This window comes from Bos indicus x Bos taurus, chromosome 13, assembly GCF_003369695.1.
Source record: "Bos indicus x Bos taurus breed Angus x Brahman F1 hybrid chromosome 13, Bos_hybrid_MaternalHap_v2.0, whole genome shotgun sequence".
Classification (NCBI taxonomy): domain Eukaryota; kingdom Metazoa; phylum Chordata; class Mammalia; order Artiodactyla; family Bovidae; genus Bos; species Bos indicus x Bos taurus.
Genome location: NC_040088.1, coordinates 76,151,891 through 76,172,826, shown reverse-complemented (window position 1 = coordinate 76,172,826; position 20,936 = coordinate 76,151,891). Strand labels below are relative to the sequence as shown.

The window sequence follows — 20,936 nt, the reverse complement described above, 5'->3', positions numbered from 1 at the left end:
GTAGTTTTGTAGTTTGGAATAGTGTCTTCTTGAATCCTTCCTTGCCTTTTTATAGCCATCAGAATTCTGATCTTGTTTGTTTTTCACCTCCACCATTTGGGTGAGAGTCCCATCATTTCACACTCTACCGAGGTAGTTAAGAGGAGAACTTAACTAAGTCCTTTTTTAGAGGATTTTTGAATCACGTGTCAGGTACCTGCACAGTGAGGACCAGTGCTGTCTGACTTTGCCGTTTCGGGCCTCTGGCACCGCATTCTGAACTAAGCCCACCATCCTGTGGTCATGATCCAAATGATCGGAAGCAGCGTAGAACAGGTGCAGGAAGGCACTTGCCTGCGGGGCGGGGCGGGGGGGGGCGATGCTGGGAGGTGCCCGGGAGTGACGTCACATGTGTTGTCACCAGTTGCTGCCAAGTCGTTTGCCACGCTTTTCATTCCGGGGCAGGGCGCACCGCTTCCTCAGCCTTGGGGGGTTATTACAGGCTTTGCTTCTCTGTGTCTCTATCCCCTCCTGCCTGCCCTCACTCTACCAGTAAGCACCAGGCTCTCCCTCAGTCAGGGCTGGGTCTCACACGGTGGGTATTCAACTCCATTTTGAGTCAAATTAAACTAAGTGAAGTCAGAAAGAAAAAACCAAAACAGTATACTAACGCATATATATGGAATTTAGAAAGATGCTAACTATGACCCTATATACAAGACAGCAAAAGAGACACAGATTAAGAACAGACTTTTTTTTTCTAATTAATGTATTTTAATTGGAGGCTAATTACTTTACAGTATTGTAGTGGTTTTTGCCATACATTGACATGAATCAGCCACGGGTGCACATGTGTTCCTCATCCAGAACCCCCCTCCCACCTCCCTCCCCAAGGAACAGTCTGCTGGACTCTGTGGGAGAGGGCGAGGGTGGGGTGATTTGGGAGAATGGCATTGAAACATGTATATTATCATATGTGAAACAGATCGCCAGTCCAGGTTTGATGCATGAGACGGGTGCTTGGAGCTGGTGCACTGGGATGACCCAGAGGAATGGGATGGGGAGGGAGGTGGGGGGTGGGTTCAGGATGGGGAACACGTGTACACCCCTGGCGGATTCATATCAATATATGGTAAAACCAATACAATATTGTAAAGTAATTAGCCTCCAATTAAATTAATTAAAAAAACACAACTGTGTGGATAATGTGCCCTTTCATAGACTGAGTTACAAATAAAAGCAGAATTTTGTAGGAGAAAAAGAAATTACGGTTCTTGCCCTCTTTAGTTGGGACATTCATTGATATTAGAAATTGGGATACTCTTGATAACCTTTTTTTTTTTTTTTAATAAGAGGAAAAGAATACCTAGGAAGCAGAACTTGGGGAAGTTTTTGTTTGTTTGTTTGTTGAGTTTTTTTTTTTAAGTTCAGTTTTCAGATTTGAAGGGAGAAGAGAACAGTGAAACCCCCCTGCATATTAAACCCCCCTGCAGATGCCTGAGGAAAGGATCCATTCCGCAGTGTCTGGTCCTAAATGACGCACGTTTATATGCTTACTGGTTGCTGTGGAAGAATGCATGCAGGATTGTGCGTGCGGAGGACAGGGGCTGCGGAACCGGATGTGTCTGCACCTGTCCCAGTGTTTGAACCCCTGTCAGAGGTGCATGAAGTGGGCAGAAGCAAGGAGGGAGGCTGCTACTTCCACTTTTTAATCTTTCTGTAAATTTTGAGATTTCTTGCCAAGGGTATTAACTTTCATTTACTTCATGCCAACAGAGAATATGTGGATGGTGGGATGCGGCTGGGGAGGAATCTACCTTGAGCTCTTAGAAATAAGCTACAAAAATAAAGAGGAAGTAACACAACAAATTGAGGACACTTACTGTTTAATGTGAGTGACAGTTGTAAAATTATGTTTTTAGTTAATGTCTGCTTGAAGTATCTATTAAGCTTTAATTGTTTGGAACCCTTAGAAAATAAATTTTTCTGAATAGCTATGTTTTCCCAATGATTAAGGACATCCTTTTAGGTCACAAAACTTTACAAAATGTCTTATCAGAAATATTTCCAAAATACGTTTCATTCTTAAACAGTGTATAGGAACATAACCATTTCTTTACAACTTTTTTCTTAATAACTTGGTAACTTTTTGTCTTTATAACTTGACAGTTAACTATCACAACTTGTGCTGCATTGCTTGTTCCTGCACTAACCCTAAGAAAAATGTGGTTTGTCTCTTTGCCTGCATTTTTCTTGCTTGCTGTCAGTCTCAGTAGCCTGACAGAAATGAACTTGCTGGATCAGTTTTTTTTGCCTTTTCAGATGTGTAAGATTAGAATTTAGATTGGAAGTTTTGAGGGCAGTGTTTAAGGTAGGAAAGAGGAAGGAGGTTCTACAAGAAGGACTCCCCTTTGGAATAAAATGCTTGGGCTTAATTGGTTCCCGTAACAAACCCCACTGAGGCCCACGAGCCAGGCTCCTGACTCCTCTTTGCTCTTAGTTGTCAGTCTAACGGGGTTCTCAGGGTGTGGACCTGGGACACCTGTTGGCTCCTAGGAGACTTTTTGGATTACTTCCTGGTTCTTAGCAATATACCAGGTTGTTAACCTAGAGAATTCCAGAAGTGGCTAGCAGACATGAAAAAAAAATATTTTGGAAACAAAGGATTTCTGCAGGATTTGTTGAGATGGAAGCTACCCATAGACCCTCAAGTCTGTTATATAAATGTAAAAAGTTATAACTACAGAAAGATGTATCTCATGAAGTAGCTATGAAGCCAGTTTTATTTTTCATACCCTTTTAGTACCATGTTTATCCACTAGATGGAAACAATCACAGTACGGCCTTTATGGAAGACAAGCATCTGGTGGCTTGGATGGTAAAGAATCTGCCTGCAATGCGGGAGACCTGGGTTCAATCCCTGGGTGGGAAGGCCCCCTGGAGAAGGAAATGGCTACCCACTCCAGTATCCTTGTCTGGAGAATTCTATGGACAGAGGAGCCTGGCAGGCTACAGTCCATGGGCTTGCAAAGAGCCGGACATGACTGAGTGACTCACGTTATACTGAAGACATAGGTTTTATAACTCAGTATATATCCCTTAAATAAGGATGAAATTAAGTATTTAACCATCAGTTGGCTTCTGCATAAGAAAGAAATGAATATATAAAAAGATATTTGGGGAAAAGTATAGTTGGCATAGTGGTTATATTTTATTTCTTCATTAATTATTATTTTAGCCTCTTGCCTAAGAAATGTTTTGAGCGTTTTTTTAATAGAGGGGGTCTCAAGGTGGGGTGGTTATTATTGTGGTTGTTAATAATGTGAAGTTTATTAGTGTAGAAAACTAATAAGCACATTATTTTTCACAAATGTTGTTGTGTTGCTAAGTCATATCCGACTCTTTGAGACCCCATGAACTGTAGCCCTCCAGGCTCTTCTGTCCATGGGATTTTCCAGGCAAGGATACTGGAGTGAGTTGCCGTTTCCTTCTCCAGGGGATCTTCCCGATTCAGGGATCCAACCCACTTCTGCACTGGCAGGTGGATTCTTTACCACTGAGCTTCTTCAAATTGGTGTACTTTTAATTCTCTGCCTGGATACTTGACAGGTGTTTATCTTGCTGCTTTAAAAAAAAATAATTTGAAGATAACAGAAGGTACTGCTCTTAACAAATAGGGAAGTAATGCTTTGTGTCTGTGTGGTTTTAAAATCTGTCTGCAGATTCTCTGATACTCTTGCCTCTGAGAGGTGGAGCTTCATTCTCCCTGTGAGTTTGGGTTGAATTCAGGGATTCTCTTCCAACAAGTAGAATATGGCAGTGCTGTGTGTCCCTCTGAGGAGGTAGTCAGAGGCCCCACCTCCTCTTCACCGTGTCTGGGATCCCTTCCCTGGGAGACCAGTACTGTTCGTGGGGACATCGGGCAGTGCCTGGAGAGGACTCTCAGATATGCCAGCAAGTAAGCCAGCTCAGAAGACATCCTCCAACCCCAGTCAGACTCTCAGGTGACGCCTTGATGGCAGCCTCATGACAGACCCAGAACCAGCCAGCTAAGCCACTCCCGAATGCCTGATCCTCACAGATAACTGTCTGTGTTTGGAGTTATATGTTAAGGCAGCCGTAGGTAACTAATATGCCATCTTCAGAGGTGCCCAGGGTGTGCCACGGTGTTCCTTAAAGCATCGAACATAGCCTGCTTACTTGACATTGTGTAAAGTCAGCATAAACTACCTTACCTTTGTCCTCAGGGAAACTTGGGTCTGAGATCCGCTTACCTTGAGGTTTGAGTCCATGGTATCTGGAAGTAGAACTAACATCCCAAGGTTGCTGCTGCTGCTGCTAAGTCGCTTCAGTCGTGTCCAACTCCGTGACCCCATAGACGGCAGCCCACCAGGCTCCCCCATCCCTGGGATTCTCCAGGCAAGAACACTGGAGTGGGTTGCCATTTCCTTCTCCAGTGCATGAAAGTGAAAAGAGAAAGTGAAGTCACTCAGTCGTGTCCGACTCTTCGCGACCCCATGGACTGCAGCCTACCAGGCTCCTCCGTCCATGGGATTTTCTAGGCAAGAGTACTGGAGTGGGGTGCCATCGCCTTCTCCACGAAGGTTAGTGGGCTTCAAATTTAAGTTGGAAATTTAGTAGGCTTCAAATTTTATTTCCTAGGAAAACTGTCCTAGGATCAGTTTTCTAGCAACCTGATGGGGTGAGTCCATAAAGAACAAGAGAGTGTGAGGCGGCTCTGGCCTTGGGAGTTCAGTGAGGCAACGGCGGCCCAGTTTTCACAGTCCCTCCTGCCTTAGCTGCTGATGGCTTGTTATCAGGATGGACTGTTGATGCTGTGGGCTTGTTATAGGCTCTCAGGAGGGCACAAGGCTGTGGAAATGGTTCAGCTCAGTTCAGTCACTCAGTCGTGTCCAACTCTTTGCAACCCCTCAGACTGCAACATGCCAGGCCTCCCGGTGTTTACCCAGACTCATGTCCATTGAGTCAGTGATGCCATCCAGCCATCTCATCCTCTGTCGTCCCCCTCTCCTCCCACCTTCAATCTTTCCCAGCATCAGGGTCTTTTCCAATGAGTCAGCTCTTCGCATGAGGTGGCCAAACTATTGGAGTTTCACCTTCAGCATCTGTTCTCCCAATGAATATTCAGGACTGATCTCCTTTAGAATGGATTGGTTGAATCTCCTTGCAATCCAAGAGACTCTCAAGAGTCTTCTCCAACACCACAGTTCAAAACATCAATTCTTCGGTGCTCAGCTTTCTTAATAGCCCAACTCTCACATCCATACATGACTAGTGGAAAAACCACAGCCTTGACTAGACAGACCTTTGTTGGCAAAGTAATGTCTCTGTTTTTTAATATGCTGTCTAGGTTGGTCATAAATTTTCATCCTAGGAGTAAGCGTCTTTTAATTTCATGGCTGTAGCCACCATCTGCAGCAGTTTTGGAGCTCCCCCAAAATAAAGTCAGCCACTGTTTCCACTGCTTCTTCATCTATTTGCCATGAAGTGATGGGACCAGATGCCATGATCTTAGTTTTCTGAATGTTGAGCTTTAAGCCAACTTTTTCACTCTCCTCTTTCACTTTCATCAAGAGGCTCTTTAGTTCTTCTAAAGAACTAAATGGTTACAGGTAATCTAAAAGCCAGTCGATCCTGTCTTGGTCTTGGCTGGCCTTTGCCAAAATCAGACAAAGATAAACTGCGTGTATTCCAAATGCAGCCTGGCCCGTCTCTGGACTTCTTGTCCAGAGTCTCGTGCGTGTTCTCAGGACCCCCGTGCTGACTGTCAGAGCCAGGCCTGCAGAAGAAGAATCAGGAATGGCTCCAGGCCCAGGGTCAGGAGTCTGTGCTGACACTGGGAGTGGGAGGAGGGGAGGAGGAGAATTCCAGAGGAGGACTGGACAGCCTTGCCAAGAAACTGGAAGTGGAGGGAAGGGCAGGGAGCGGGAGCCGGGGGGTCTGGCTTTGGTCCTGGCATACTGGTTCCTGACACGTGGGCCAGCACCATCTCGGACCTCAGGATTTTCACCTGTGGAATAAAGGTCTGGCTCTTAATCTCAAGGGAGGCCACAGGCCTGCCTCCCAAGTCCCTGAGGGGATTCTTCAAACAATATTTTTTTCCACCTTCCTCCTATTGGTTGAAAGTCAAGGCCATAAGGACTCGAGTCCCTGAGGGGAGCAGGAGACATCCTCTACCACATTATGGCAGGAAGATGGCTGTCAGCCCTCGAGCAGGGTGAGTTCAGAAATGTTCAGCTTGGTTGAGGACCTAGGTCCCAAGACAGGAGGAGTCAGGATTGCCCTCTCGCCCTTGCAGTTGCTCAGTCTTCATGTTGACAGTTGGGAACTTGTCTTTTCAACATTACTTGGATTTCAACTGAAGCCAGCTTAACTTCTCAACAAAAACAGCTTCATTTAACCCGTACCAAGGTGCCATGGGTTGGCAGAGCCCTCCTTTTAAACTGGAATGTATTACACCTCTGCCAGGCAATGTGCTGAGGCTCTGATAAGCATGCTCAATTCTCCTTTCATCTCCTCAGCTCTCCAGCAGGTAGATGCTAGTACTCTTGCCTCATATTTCAGATGAGGAAGCAGGTTCAGAGAGGCTGTGATGGCTGTGACCTTCCCCAAGGTCACATACATGGCAGAGCCAATGTGACTTTGGTTTTGTGTGGGATGAAGCATTTAATTTTATCACACTGCCTTTTGGAGGTCAGAGCCTTCTGTGTGATGCCCCAGTCTTTTTTCTCTACATCTCTTCTCCCCCTTTTAAGTGTAGTATGTGCCAGCCAGTATATTGGAACCTCCTCGGTCTCTGACACGCTCAGCCCTGCACTGGAATCTGCCCCTTGGAACCCCCTGCCCTCCAAACTCTTCCGGGTCCCTTTCACTCTAAACTCACCTTCATCCAGTTCAACTTCATCCTGCCTTTTTCTCCTGGGCCATCTTGAACTTCTCTGAGTTCCATCTCCGTTAGCCCTTTATTTGATGTTCTTTGTCCACAGCTTCTGCCTTTCAGCTAAGTGTTCAACCCTTTAAATAGTAGCACTGCTATAATCAGGGTTCATCAGCCGCGGAGATGGCCCACATGGACTCACTGCCAGGCAGACAACATGGGGGATCCCTGTGAGCACAAGAGGCAATGGGACCCTGGAAATACAGGCAGTGGGGGGCACCAGGCAAGTTCAGCTTCAAATTTCAGGGATCAGCTCCTTGGCTGGGTTTCCAGTGGAGTCTGAGTGTCTCGCAGAGCAGGGGGATACAGTTTGCAGGAGGCAGGTGAGCTGGGAACAGGGAAGGGCTTGGTGCTGGAAAATAAGACCCATGCTGTGAGGTCACAGCAAGGCCTGCATCAGGATGGCTGGGCCTTAGATTGTAGGATGATAGTCTCTGGTTCAGGCAAGATGTCCGGCTATCATTAGATACCAGGGTGGCCCAGGAGAGTGGTCAGCATGAATTCTGAAATCAGACCTGCCTGTTGAATCCATCACTAACCAGCTTATCTTGTGTTATGGTTCATGCGGACATGAACCATTCTTAGATTGTATGATGCCCAGCAGAGAGTAAGTGCCAAGCTTGGAAAGCCAAGCTCATAAGATGGCTTACATGTGCAGTACAATAGCCCCCAAATTACAGTGTTACTAGGTCCTACAAAAGAAGATAAGCGTTGGAGCAGGGGGGAGAGGAAGAGTTTCCAGAGGTAAATATGGTTGGAGAAGCTGAGTCACACAAGATTCAGAGGGTATTTTTCCTATAAGATGCTTCAGAGTCTTCACTATGCCCACATTGTCGTGAATCTCCCACAAGAGGCTTTGTGTGCACGCGTGCTAAGTCACTTCAGTCGTGTCCAACTTTTGCAACCCTATGGACAGTAGCCCCCCAGGCTCCTCTGTCCATGGGATTCTCCAGGCAGGAATACTGGAGTGGGTTGCCATTTCCTCCTCCAGGGGATCTTCCGACCCAGGGATCGAACCCGGGTCTCCTATGTCTCCTGCACTGGCAGGCGGGTTCTCTACCACTAGTGCCACCTGGGAAGCCCCACAGCAGCCTATACGTTATGGCATCGTCCAGATTTAATGACCCAAAACCCCTTTATCAAGGGGCACCCTGCAAGACTGTGAACATATTTTGGGAAATACAGCCTAGCACAACTCCTGGCATTGTGAAGGCTTTTTGAATAATTTGAATAGTTGCAGGAAAACTTAATGTTCAGCTATGAGAATGCAATCACTTGCAAGACTTGTTTATGACCTTTCTCAAGGCAGTCCAGTGCAGGGATTAAAAGCACAGACTCTGGTCCTGGTTGTTCTGGCTGTGTGGCCTTGGACAAGTTACTTGACCCCAGTTTCCTCTTCTGGAAAAGAGGGAAGATGATACATTACCCTTCAGAAAAGGTAGTTGTAAAGATCTAATGAGTTAATAATACATTTGGTTAGAACAGTGCCTGGCCATTATAAGCATGATATGTTGGCTATTATTATCCCAGACAGAATGAATTTTAGAGAAGCTTTCAAGAACAAATTATTGACTGCTATTACGATGTTGAATAGCTTACCATTTGTCTTACATAAAATTTCCTCTTGCTCATACAAAAAGACTGATTAATAAACAGATACTGCTTAAAGTCATTATTCCTTTTAAAAAAAAGAATGTCACAGGACCTCAGACAGCTGTTTTGCATCTATGGCAAAATCCAAACCTGAAATCTAAGAGATTTGCTCTAATATTTTATTAGGTGAAGATTGAATATTCCTTTTTTTCAGAAGCACTTTATCTTCACCTAGAAATTATTTTCTGATTAACAAAACACAAATTAGGATAAATCATTTCACACAAGCACACGCCACAAAATAATGTTTCCATATCAATCACAGGCACAAATGCTGAATGAATAAATTAATTAGGTGGAAGGAAAAAAAAGAAAGCTAAGAATTAAAATAATCTCACGGCCTAAAAAATTATTCTTGCCACCCATGGATAGATTTTAAGACATGTTCTGGTATAGATCTTAATGTTATACTGAGAGTCTGGATTGGAATTATAAAACTTTGGTGCAGTAAGACATTAGAGAAATCTTTCTTGGTTTGCAGTTGAGGAAACTGAGTCCCGCAGAGAGACTCATTTGCCTGAGGTCACTAGCCAGCCCTGGAGAGACAGGCCTGGAATGAAGATGTTCCCGAGTCTTGTCCAGCAACCTGAGGCAGGCCTGCTCATTCACACAACCCCAGCAGAGCCAAGGCCTAGCCATCGCACCCACCCGGCTGGAAGTGCATTTGTGAACGTCCCCAGCACAGCTCTCCATCCAAGCACCGAGTCTTTAGCGAAACCCAGAGTCGGTGCCTTACACTGAATCTGTTTAGAGCACACTTCCGTGTCGCAGGCCACAGTAGACCTCGACCTAGGCTCTGTGGCCTGGCTCCCACCCCCAGAGATTTCCATTTAATTCAGCCTTGGGAGTTTTAAAAGTTACAGAGCATCAGCTTTCCTAAGGCGAGAAAACTGTGAATCACAGATAAACTCCATCGTAACCTCCCTTGTGTTGTAGTTTGGAACTCTGAAGGACCAGCTGCTGTGCTGGATATAAAAACATGAGTCACTGTGCACTTCGTGACAGGCTTGTGCTGAGAGAAGGGGGTGAGCTGGCCCAGGCTGGGCGTGAGGAGGGGGGTGTGGACAAGTTGGTCACCCAGTGCTGACTGAGGAGCCCTGGATACTCAGGGATGAGAGGGTTGACCCCGCGCCCTCACAGGGCTCACGTGCAGCTGGACTGGCCACAGGCCACAGGGAAGCTGACACAGCGTCTTTTCTTGCTACCAAAAGTCCTCTGACTGAGACACGTGCGGGAAGGCCCTGTGTGTAGGGCTCGGTGGTCAGTCAGCAAGTGGCCGCGCAGGTGTGGGCGAGGGAGCTGCTACAGCCCCGGCTCTGGAGGAGAAGCCCAGAAACAGACGTTTGAATGATTCAAACACCCTCAACCACGCTTGCTCTCAGAGCCTTTGGCTCGTGTTCACTTGGAACAATGAGCTGAAACAGGGAAGATGAGCTCACCCTGGTCCCGCTCCTAGGTTTCAGGCAGTGTCCGCGTGACACAGCACGCCACTGTGTCTCCCTTTGTGCCCCGTCTGCAGCTATTCTCACAAGCTTTACCTAGAAGGAGCTCATTCTTCAGATGGTCTTGGAGCCAGGGCTCACCGACTCTACACTCCCCTTTGCATTTATCCCATCTCTGATGTGCTCGCATTCCAGACACCTGTGAGAGAGAACTGCACGGCCAGCCTATGCATTAGGCCCTGGCCTGAGCTTTAGATGTTGCCTGCTCCTTCCTTTCACATTTGTAAAGTAGGCTTTTATTGTTCCTTTGGAAATGGAACTCTCTAGTAAGTCAAGGAATGTGTGCAGGAAATTCTAAATACTTGGACCTCAGACAGGCCTGCATAGTTAATGACCAAGGAAAGACTATGGCTGGCATGTGGATATACAATGTTTACAAAGCATCTGTGAAGTCAGGCTTATTGAAATCTCACAAATCTCCAGTCAGGTAGGAGTTAATCCCATTTGATGGAGGAAAGATTGAGGTTTGGAGAAACTATGCCCAACGTCACAGAGCTACTAAGGGGCAAAGCAGGACCTCAAACACAGGGTGTTTGGTTCCAAATCCGTTTCACACTCCTTTCTGATTATGATTAACATTATCAATGAACTCTCTTCCTGTCCCTAGTCTGGGTTTTCAAGTAGGCAAGTACAATCTTTTCCTGCCTAAACACCCAGCATTTTGGCTGGAGAACTACCTCTGGGCACTGAAACCACACTGATTGTTATCACCTCAACTGTCCCCATGTTCCAACCAATCTGCCATGAGCTTTTAGAGAATATTAAAAGTTGCCATTTATGGCAACTAGAAATTCATTCTAGATGCCAGACCCTGTGATAATTCCTTTACATACATTATCCCATTAATCTTCATACCAGCTCCCTAAGATCTTGAAAAAGTAAAAAAGTCATTCAGTTGTGTCCGACTCTTTGTGATCCCATGGACAGTATGGAATTCTCTAGGCCAGAATACTGGAGTGGGTAGCTTTATCCCAAGGGAAAAAGATGAAAAGATCAATCTTTTCGTTTTGCAGATCAGGAAACAGGCTCAGTGAGAGTGAGATTTAAGCCTGGCCCTTGACTTCAGTTGTGGGTCTCCTCACTTGTCTCCTCCCCCTGCCCCAGCCCTGGGCCCCAACCCTGCCTCATCCATCAGGGGAGACAAAGTGCCAGGCCCTTTACCTTCTGTCCTTGGAGGCTTGTACCATTACCCACTGTGAGTACTCCACAGGGGAGTCCCCAGGGTTCCAGTGAGGAAAGGAAGAGAGGGGTGCAATGCTGGGCAGACCCCAGATGGTGCTGTTCACTACACGGCTGCTAAGGGAGCTCAGACAAAGACCCCGGCTCCGGACACAGCAACGCCATGAGGAAATTTGGTTCATCAGAGATAGACTGGTTCACCAGGTCATTCCCTCAAGATAACAGTCTGTTTGTAATATTTGCCTTTCTCAAATTCTGAGGGATCTGTGTTCTTGCTCTCCCCAAACTCTCCCTTGTCCCAAGTTCAGTATGTCTGCAGAGGCCAAGAAACAAACCCATTTGTCCTCTCGAAAGGGGACAGGTTGTCACAACCACAGGAAAATGGGTGATCTTTATCTCTAACTCAGGACTAGAGCCTGGAGAAGGAAATGGCAAGCCACTCCAGTATCCTTGCCTGGAAAATCCCGTGGACCAAGGAGCCTGATGGGCTGCAGTCCATGGGGTCACAAAGAGGCAGGCACGCCTGAGCGACTAACACACGGGACTAGAGCACCCCAAGACGAGAAGTTTGTAGGGGAATCTTAGCTGATGAGTCTCCAACAAACCTCTCCCCACAGGGAGTCACCTCAGCTAAGCAGGAGGTCTGAAACGGTTTCTTAGAGGACAGGCCCCAGTCTTTGTCCATTTTCCCTCAAGGCCCGTATAAGAAGTCAGCAGCAGGCCCCTGAGTCTGGGGGGGAAATTTTTTATTTAGTGAAGATAACCTGAAGTGGACTGGTTCCCGTGGGCAGGTTTTCCTCTGGTCCAGATCCTACCCGTAGCGATTTCTAAGCAAGAAGATCAGCACAGCAACAATTAGGCCAATCACAAATAAATCCCAGCATGGTCCAATGGTGTTGTCCAGCGTCATCCATTTCCATCTCATTGTAAACTGCAGGTGACAGACATTCTGTCAAAAATAAACCCAAGCCTCCCACTCTATTCAGAACATCATCTCCCCCCATCTCTCTGCCCAAGAGTTGCTCGTTGGAGTTTCCAGAGATTTGGGACCTATTTGAGACAAACTTACATTAAACAACAGGATATCTTGGAGCAAATGCACAGTTTCCAATTTCATGAGGGCCAAGAACACTGGTATGTGAGCATCCGGACTTGTTTGAGCAGCCATGTCATATAATCTCCTGGCCAAGTGAATGTCCTGGAAATAGAACAGCCCATACTTATTAGGCACAGATTCTTTAGGAGTAATTAAGTGAAAGCCACTGTTTGAAATTTATCTTTGGTAGGTCTGAATGCTTCCCCAAATACCCCCTACCCCAGGATGCTCATGCCTTAATCCTTGGAACCTATTAATAGGTTATGGGGCTTCCCTGGTGGTCTGGTAGCTAAGACTCAACTTGGAGGTCCCAACACAGGGGGCCTCGGTTCCACCCCTGGCTGGGCTACGAGATCTCACATACTGCAACCAAGAGTTTGCGTGTCGCAACCAAGATGCAAATAATTAATTTTAAAAAGATAAAACGTAAAAACAAGATTGCTAAAGCCTATTAAAAATTTTTTTAAATGAATGTTAAAAAATGTTATGTTACAAGGGCAGAGCAAATTTTGCAAATATAAATAAGGTTTCAAATGTTAAGATAGGGAGATTGTCCTGAAGGACCTGGTGGACTCAATGTAATCACATGAGCCCTTAAACACTGAGTTTTCTCACAGAGCAGAAGAGAAAGGCAGAGAGATGTGGCAGAGGAGAAGTCAGAGGTTCTAGGCATGGGAAAGACTCAACTTCCTGTTACTGGAAGGGCCCCCTGGACAAGAGAAGGAATGTGGACAGCCAGCAAGGAAGTGGGGCCCCTAGCCCTATAAACGCAAGAAACTGAATTTGGACAATGATCTGAACAAGTTTGGAAGCAGATTCTTCCCCGAAGCCCTCTGTAAGGACCACAGCTTTGATTTCAAGTTTGCAGACCCTATGCAGAGGGCCCAGTAGAGCTCACCTAGACTTGTCACCTACAGAAACAGTGAGACAAATGTGTGTGGTTTTAAGGCATTGAGTTTGTGGTAATTTGTTACGGCAGCCATAGAAAATCAACAGAGTCTCCAAAGAGCTTTCTTGGTGTCACTGAGCCAGAGCTACGATTCCAATTAAAGGAGCAGGAGGACAAACGCTAACAATACAGCTCCCAAAGCAAATGGCAATACAGACAGTGATGAGCATTTAAACTTCCTCCTTCTCTTCATGTACTTATCATACTTGAAGGTTTGGGATTTGTTAATTCATTGTCTCCAAGTCCTTGAAGACAAGGGTTTGAACTGCCTGTTTGCCCCTGAATTCCCAGTGCCTAATGAAGTGTCGAGTACATGGTAAGTCTTTGATAATACATCAAATGAGCGAATAAATGAGAAATGAATGAACAAACTACTTTGGCTCTCAGGCTGGAATTTGATTCCATAAATGACATACTATATTTTTAGGACCATTTCTTCCCATTAAATTATGCCATGACAGATCAAAATGGGTTTCTCTTTCATTTTCACCTACTTACGGCTTGTTTTTTGCTTGCTTTGTAGTTGTTTTGTTTCCCCAAACAGAATAATGAAAGACTAAGTAGAATTTAAAGGTCTACTGTTTTAAAGGTCTACTCTGCCTGGGTGCCTATGGATTATTTTCAAGAGAAGGGGAAGGAGAAGAGTTTTTCACAAATTGTAGTCATCCTGTATATCTCTGTCTCTCTTCCATCTCCCAGACTCCCATTACACAGGCCTTAATAGTTGTGAATCCTGAAGCCTCGGCTAAACACATTTCTTGGGTGGTGTCCTCTCAGCTGTGTTCTGCTTTTCATTTCTTAAATTTTTCCAAAGTTTTGTGGACTGGTAAATTTATGTTTGAGAAAGAGGAATAAGGCCTGCTTAACATACTTAAACGGAGAAGGCAATGGCAACCCACTCCAGTACTCTTGCCTGGAAAATCCCATGGACGGAGGAGCCTGGTAGGCTGCAGTCCATGGGGTCGCTAAAAGTCAGACATGACTGAGAGACTTCACTTTCATGCACTGGAGAAGGAAATGACAACCCATTCCAGTGTTCTTGCCTGGAGAATCCCAGGGATGGCAGAGCCGAGTGGGCTGCCATCTATGGGGTCGCACAGGTTCGAACACGACTGAAGCGACTTAGCAGCAGCAGAAGCAGCAACATACTTAAAATTCAGGAGACTGTTCAGAACAAATCTTTCTGGCAACAGAGAAAATGGATGTTGTAAAAACTCTAATTTGTGTCTCTAATTTCAACAAATTCAGTGGCTGTTCATTTGAAAACATCCTGCAGATGATAACAGTGGTCACCCCCGACACGTGACAGGCATATTAACTTGAATGGGACATTCGGAAAAAGGCAGCCTGTGTCAATATCGCAGGCATTCCTTCTTATTTGAAGCCAGCAAGAGCTATTAATTCATTTCTTGGGGCACAAATATCACAACTGAGTCACTTCGCTTATAATAAAAAATAGCAGAGAAGTACCACCATTCAAGTGGGATGAGCTGGCTCCTGGCCAAGGCGGCCTCACCATTAGCAGAGGGGGTGGGATGGGATAGGAAAGTCTTTCTTTAAAATTATCAGAGAAAGAAAATCCTGAACGTTTCTGGCTAGTTAGGGCAACTCATAGAAAGAAAATTTTATTACTAGACTCTGGAAAGACTCCTTGTTACTTGATCTTATTTAGTAAAAAAAAAAAAAAAAAAATCAAAATCATTTCCACACAAAAATTCCCCTTGATAAACAGTGCTTTGGTGATTCCCAAGGTTCATTAAATACGTCCATTGCACATCTAGTCCACTTACGTTTAACTTTTCTGTGGTACACTTGAGTTTATTTTGCTTTAAATTCACTGATTAGGAGATTATATAAACCGATCTATAGACTTCTCAAATGTTTCTGACTATAATGTCAGGTGTGCTGAAGTCCTGTTCAATGCTCACATGTTCAAAAGTTGCTCACAACTCAAAGATACAGAATTCTCCAGCAATAAAATATCTGGTTTATGAAAATTGTTCAATCACATGATGCAGGGGCTTTCCAGCCCAGAATCTTTACTACTACTACTACTAAGTCAGTTCAGTCGTGTCTGACTCTGTGCGACCCCATAGATGGCAGCCCACCAGGCTCCCCCGTTCCTGGGATTCTCCAGGCAAGAATACTGGAGTGGGTTGCCGTTTCCTTCTCCAATGCATGAAAGGAAAAGTGCAAGTGAAGTCACTCAGTCATGTCTGACTCTTAACGACCCCATGGACTACAGCCCACTAGGCTCCTCTGTCCATGGGAGTTTCCAGGCGAGAGTACTGGAGTGGGTTGCCATTGCCTTCTCCTAATATTTATTAAATATTTACTGTGTAACAGCCACCACTGTTGTGGTGTCATTTAAACCCTATGACAATGCTATAGGGCAGATGATATTAACCCCATTTTAAAGATGAAAAAACTGAGACACGGAGAGCTTAAGTCACTCATCCAAATTCATATGACTTGTAAGTGCAGAGCTGAGATTTTACAGGTTTGTAAAATAAAAAAACTATTCATTCAGGCTGAGGAATTGTATCATCAGATTCTGTTCTCAAATGTTTTTTTGACATAGAGAGTAAGAAACACATGATACTCTATTTTTATTTTTGGAGTATTTTTCACTATTTTTTTGTTTTGATACTCTAAAATGGAAGAAAGCATATATGTTTTAAGATATTGACTAGAAAATCTATCCAAATTAAGACAAAAAGTGAGAGGAAATTAGCCTTTGGAAATGAGTTTCAATATATTACAGTTAGACATACAAGATAACACATTTTTTTGGTTCCTGCAGGTAAAACAAAACCACATCTACTGAATAAACTACAAATAGATCTGTCAAAAATAAAAGTAATTATTGCATGAAGCATTTTTATTTCTCACTTGTCTGGTCTGACCACCTATTGAGTGTTAGAGCTGAAGCTTTAAACACCAGAACAGAATTATTTTCTGGAAGTCAAGTTAAAGTTAGATATTAAAATGGCCCTCTCAGAAATATGACAGGACAAAATACACATCTTTTAGAAGGAGTCATAACCTTTCTTAAAGCATTCGGACAGTAATTTCAAGTAGAGGATTTATTTTGCAAAAAGAGAACTATGTTCCACAACACGGAAATGAACATTGTTTTTCATACAAAGTTAAAAGCACATTATATTTCCTTCCTGACCACTTGCCCAGTCCCCATCTCTTCAAGAGAGATAAGTTTCATCTAAATTATTTCATCTGATTGATGATTGTCATTTACAACTTTATTGCTACCTCTGTCTCAGGTATTCCTTTGGAAAAAGTCTATGGATTCATTACATATTCTAATGTATTATCTATAGATTATAAGATAAAGTCAAGCATGTATCTGCTGATACTTTTTTAAGTTGACCTTTATACTTAGAAGCCACCACTTCTCTGGTGGCTCAGACTGTAAAGAGTCTGCCTGCAATGTGGGAGACCCAGGTTTGATCCCTGGGTTGGGAAGATCCCCTGGAGAAGGAAATGGCAACCCACTCCCGTATTCTTGCCTGGACAAAGGAGCCTGGCAGGCTACAGTCCCTGGGGTCGCAGAGAGTGGGACACGACTGAGTGACTATCGCTCCCTCCCTCTCTCGTGTGCACACACACCATTTTGCACTTTGACCATCATTACGGATGTGTCTCTTCATAGCACACTGTGAACTCTTTGAAGGATGCCTTGTTCTTGCATCCTCAGAGTCACACACAGTGTTTCTGGACACAAAACAAGGACTTGATAAATATCTGAGTAAGTAAATGAACGAAGAAAAAGCAAGGCACGGTACCACAGAACTTTAGGATCAGATGTCTTTTAAATCTAGGGATTCATCGAAGGATTCATAGAGGAGATGATATTGGAGCTATTCTTTGAAAAATGGACTGGTCTTCAATGGGCAAAAATGTGAGAGGAGATCATTCCAGCAAATGGGGCGATATGACCTAAAGTCAGGAGGGTGCAGTTTAAGGGCGTGGGGGAAAGGAAAAGCAGCCTAGAAGACATATAGGGAAATAGTGGCATATCCAGCCATTAGTACCAAGGCAGGTTAGGTCAATGAGGGTTTTGAATGCCAGGGTAAGAAGTCTGGATTTCATTAGGCAATAGAAAGTAAGATTCTTTTTCATTTTTGCGTTTGCTCATGTTTATATCTGTGTGTGTGTGTATGCACGCAGGCACGCTTTGGGGGAAGTTAAGTGGCAGAGTAACAGTATCGGAGTTATATTGTTAAAGTATAAAGAATAACCTGGTGGGGCTTCGCTAGATGTATGTACGTTAACTGAAGTAATGCTAACATCTGTAACAAACAAACCCCCACATTTCAGTGGTTTAACACATTCAACAGTCCATTGTGGATGTTACTGGTTGGTGGTCAACTTTCCTGGGGTGGTTCTGTGCTACAGCCTCTGGGCGAAGCTCCATCTACTTAGCAACCTTGGCCCAGAAATGACACTCTTCCCTTTCACATCCATTCCTTCAGTGAAAAGTAGTCACATGGATGTGACAGGACCTGGGAAGTGCAGTCTCAGACTAGGAGCCATATCCCAGCAGCAAGCACTTCCTCTATCGGAGATTGCACATCTTTGGCGGACAGAGCTTTCTCTGCCATACAGTTCAAGGGAGAACATTAGAATGAGGGAACCCTGAGAAGCCTTTACAACAAATAGGAACTTTGGCCTGAACCAGGATAATGACACAAGAACAGACAGGAGAGAATGGGCAACTGTTTTTTTCTCATGGTTAAATTTTTGAAGTACCTCAATCCAGTATAGATTGAGAAAGAATTTCATATTAACTTGTGAGCTGAGTGCTTATATTTCTAAATTAGTTCCAGTCATTTCTAAATTTCTCTCTAGGTACTATTTTGTGTTCCAAAACAATGGTGCGGGGACTTCCCTGGCAGTCCAGTGGTTAAGATTCCATGCTTCTACTACAGGGGGCCGGGTTCAATCCCTGGTCAGGAAACTAAGATCTTGCGTGCCATGTGGTATGGCCAAACAAGGAAACAAGAGCAGTGCAGTCAGTCCTGGTCTGCAGTTTAAGTCAAGCGAGCTTAACGTGAAGTCAGGTATTGGAGAATGAGATGTTGAGATGTTTCTCAATGAAGCCATTAGGATAATTCACCTATATCACTCTAGTCCCCAAATCTGCTCCTCAAGAAGGATGAGAAAAATAACCCATATTTTTGCATTGATGTACCAAGAGTTGATTGGTACCTTTCTTTTTCCAGAAGGCTTAACTACAGGGTTTACCAAAACCCTATCTGATTCTCCGATAAATCCTATTAAAAATGTTAGACTCACTTTTTCCACTGGTTTGCATGAGGTTTAAGTAACACAAAGGATGGTGAAGAGCCTTGCTAAAGACATGCGTAATTACCTGTTCTCCTAATTGCTTTCCTTTCATTAAACATCCCTGGTACAAGCTTTGGGCTTTTAATTATCCGCATATTTGTTTTAAGAATTAGAAGAAATGATATCTCATCATTAATTTGCCTGCAAGATAGCAAGATTAATTAAACCTGGCTTCTGGGTACTTGATGATTATTTTACTAACCACTAAACAAAATAAATTAATAAAGACAAAGAGCAATGTCTCCTCATTAACTGAATCTAAAATTTCTGTGTCCAGGTCTGAGGTTAAGTGCAGCTTTTCCTTTTTTTTTTTTTTTTGGTTAAATGTAGAGACTTTCTGTAGGAAAAAATATATGTGTGACTGAGAGACTGATCAAAATGAACTATCCATGATTTAACGAGAACCCTGACTGAAAAGAACAGAAATATGACTAGAAGGAAACTTCAAAGTGTTTTCCAGATGTATGAAATGTCTGTCTCGACAACTGCTATTTGACATCATGAAGAAAGTGCCTAGGAGGGAGCCCAGCAGTGGCTCCGCAGAGGAAAACCGACCCTCCTGAGGTGGCGGGTGGGTGTGCAGTTGGCCAACCCTGTGTCCCGACAGAGCCGCCCTCCTGGCTGTGGGGAATCAGGGCTAGACGACCTCACCGTGGTGAGGCCGCGGCCATCAAGTCCTCCTCGACTCACAGGGGCGGCGTGGGAGGCGCAGGAGAGCTCATCTGAATCTAACCCACGGGGTGGGGTCACCTTTATCCTCTATACAGACAATGCTCCTCTCACCAATGTGGTTATGTTTTACATGGGGAATGAGGAACAAAAGCTTTAATCCTATTGAAGCCTGATTTAGCAATCCTTCAAGTTCTCTTCTGATCTACATAACAGCCATTCCACACACTGTTTCTCGACAAAGCCCTTTCACAAAGGCTTATTCGTTTCATCCTTACAGCCTGAGGCAGGGCTTGTATCCCTGTTTTGCTGTACAGATGTGGATGACAGCTGGAAGGGAGGGAGTGTGGTTTGATAACATCCAAAGAATCAACCAATTTAGCTATTTGGTCCCGTCCCCTCTGCCCACATTTTATAAACACAGGAAAGTTGCACCTGCTAACAACAGGAATAACAGACTGCATTTGGATTTCACAGTCTTTTCACGACTTAGGGTACCGGGGAAGATGAAGAGTCATCAGGCAAAAGGCAGGTGCAGGGGAGCACAGAAAGGCCAGGAGCTCTCCCACCCGGACTGTGGGCACCTGAACAAGAAGCCCTTGCGGCAGTGTGCACAGGAGCAGTTGTCAGCTAGGAAATTCCCTGCAATAATTTCCAGTTACTAGCACAACTGGAAGGAAGAAGAAAGCACAGAAAATGCATTAATGCAGGGTCCACTCTTCCCACTAGAAACGTGGGGTCAGATAGGTCTGGGTTCAAATTCTGGTTCCATCACCAATGACCCCTGCAAACTCGGTCCTGTGATTTAACCTGCTCTGTGGTTTCCTGACGCAAAAATGGAGGCCAGTGATAGGATGCATCTCATTGAGTGGTTATGTGACTTGAATGAGGTGGTGCACACAATACACCAACACCTGGCTATTATTATAATCAGTTCAGTTCAGTTCAGTTGCTCAGTCGTGTCTGACTCTTTGCGACCCCATGAATCACAGCACACCAGGCCTCCCTGTCCATCACCATCTCCCGGAGTTCACCCAAACTCACATCCATTGAGTCAGTGATGCCATCCAGCCATCTCATCCTCTGTTGTCCCCTTCTCTTCCTGCCCCCAATCCCTCCCAGCATCAGAGTCTTTGCCAATGAGTCAACTCTTCGCATGAGGTGGCCAAAGTACTGGAGTTTCAGCTTTAGCATCATTCCTTCCAAAGAAATCCCAGGGCTGATCTCCTTTAGAATGGACTGGTTGGATCTCCTTGTAGTCCAAGGGACTCTCAAGAGTCTTCTCCAACACCACAGTTCAAAAGCATCAATTCTTCAGTGCTCAGCTTTCTTCAAAGTCCAACTCTCATATCCATACATGACCACAGGAAAAACCAGAGCCTTGACTAGATGGACCTTTGTTGGCAAAGTAATGTCTCTGCTTTTGAATATGCTATCTAGGTTGGTCATAACTTTCCTTACAAGGAGTAAGCATCTTTTAATTTCATGGCTGCAATCACCATCTGCAGTGATTTTGGAGCCCAAAAATATAAAGTCTGACACTGTTTCCACTGTTTCCCCATCTATTTCCCATGAAATGATAGG

At 44.6% G+C, this 20,936-nt stretch overlaps 1 protein-coding gene across 3 annotated transcripts in view; it reads right to left on the bottom strand.

Annotated features, from left to right (window-relative positions):
• Positions 1 to 11,736: 11,736 nt before the first annotated feature.
• Positions 11,737 to 20,936, bottom strand: part of SEL1L2 (SEL1L2, ERAD E3 ligase adaptor subunit) — a 55,295-nt gene continuing 46,095 nt past the window's right edge. For 2 of the 3 annotated variants that reach the window (XM_027560276.1, XM_027560279.1), the window contains 2 exons: positions 12,341 to 12,469; positions 11,737 to 12,202 (listed from right to left, as the gene is read on the bottom strand). In XM_027560276.1, coding sequence (XP_027416077.1) covers positions 12,083 to 12,202; positions 12,341 to 12,469 — 249 coding nt within the window. In that variant the 3' untranslated portion in view covers positions 11,737 to 12,082. Of the gene's footprint in view, positions 12,221 to 12,340; positions 12,470 to 20,936 lie in introns of all 3 variants that reach the window. The other variant, XM_027560278.1, reaches the window with a different exon arrangement.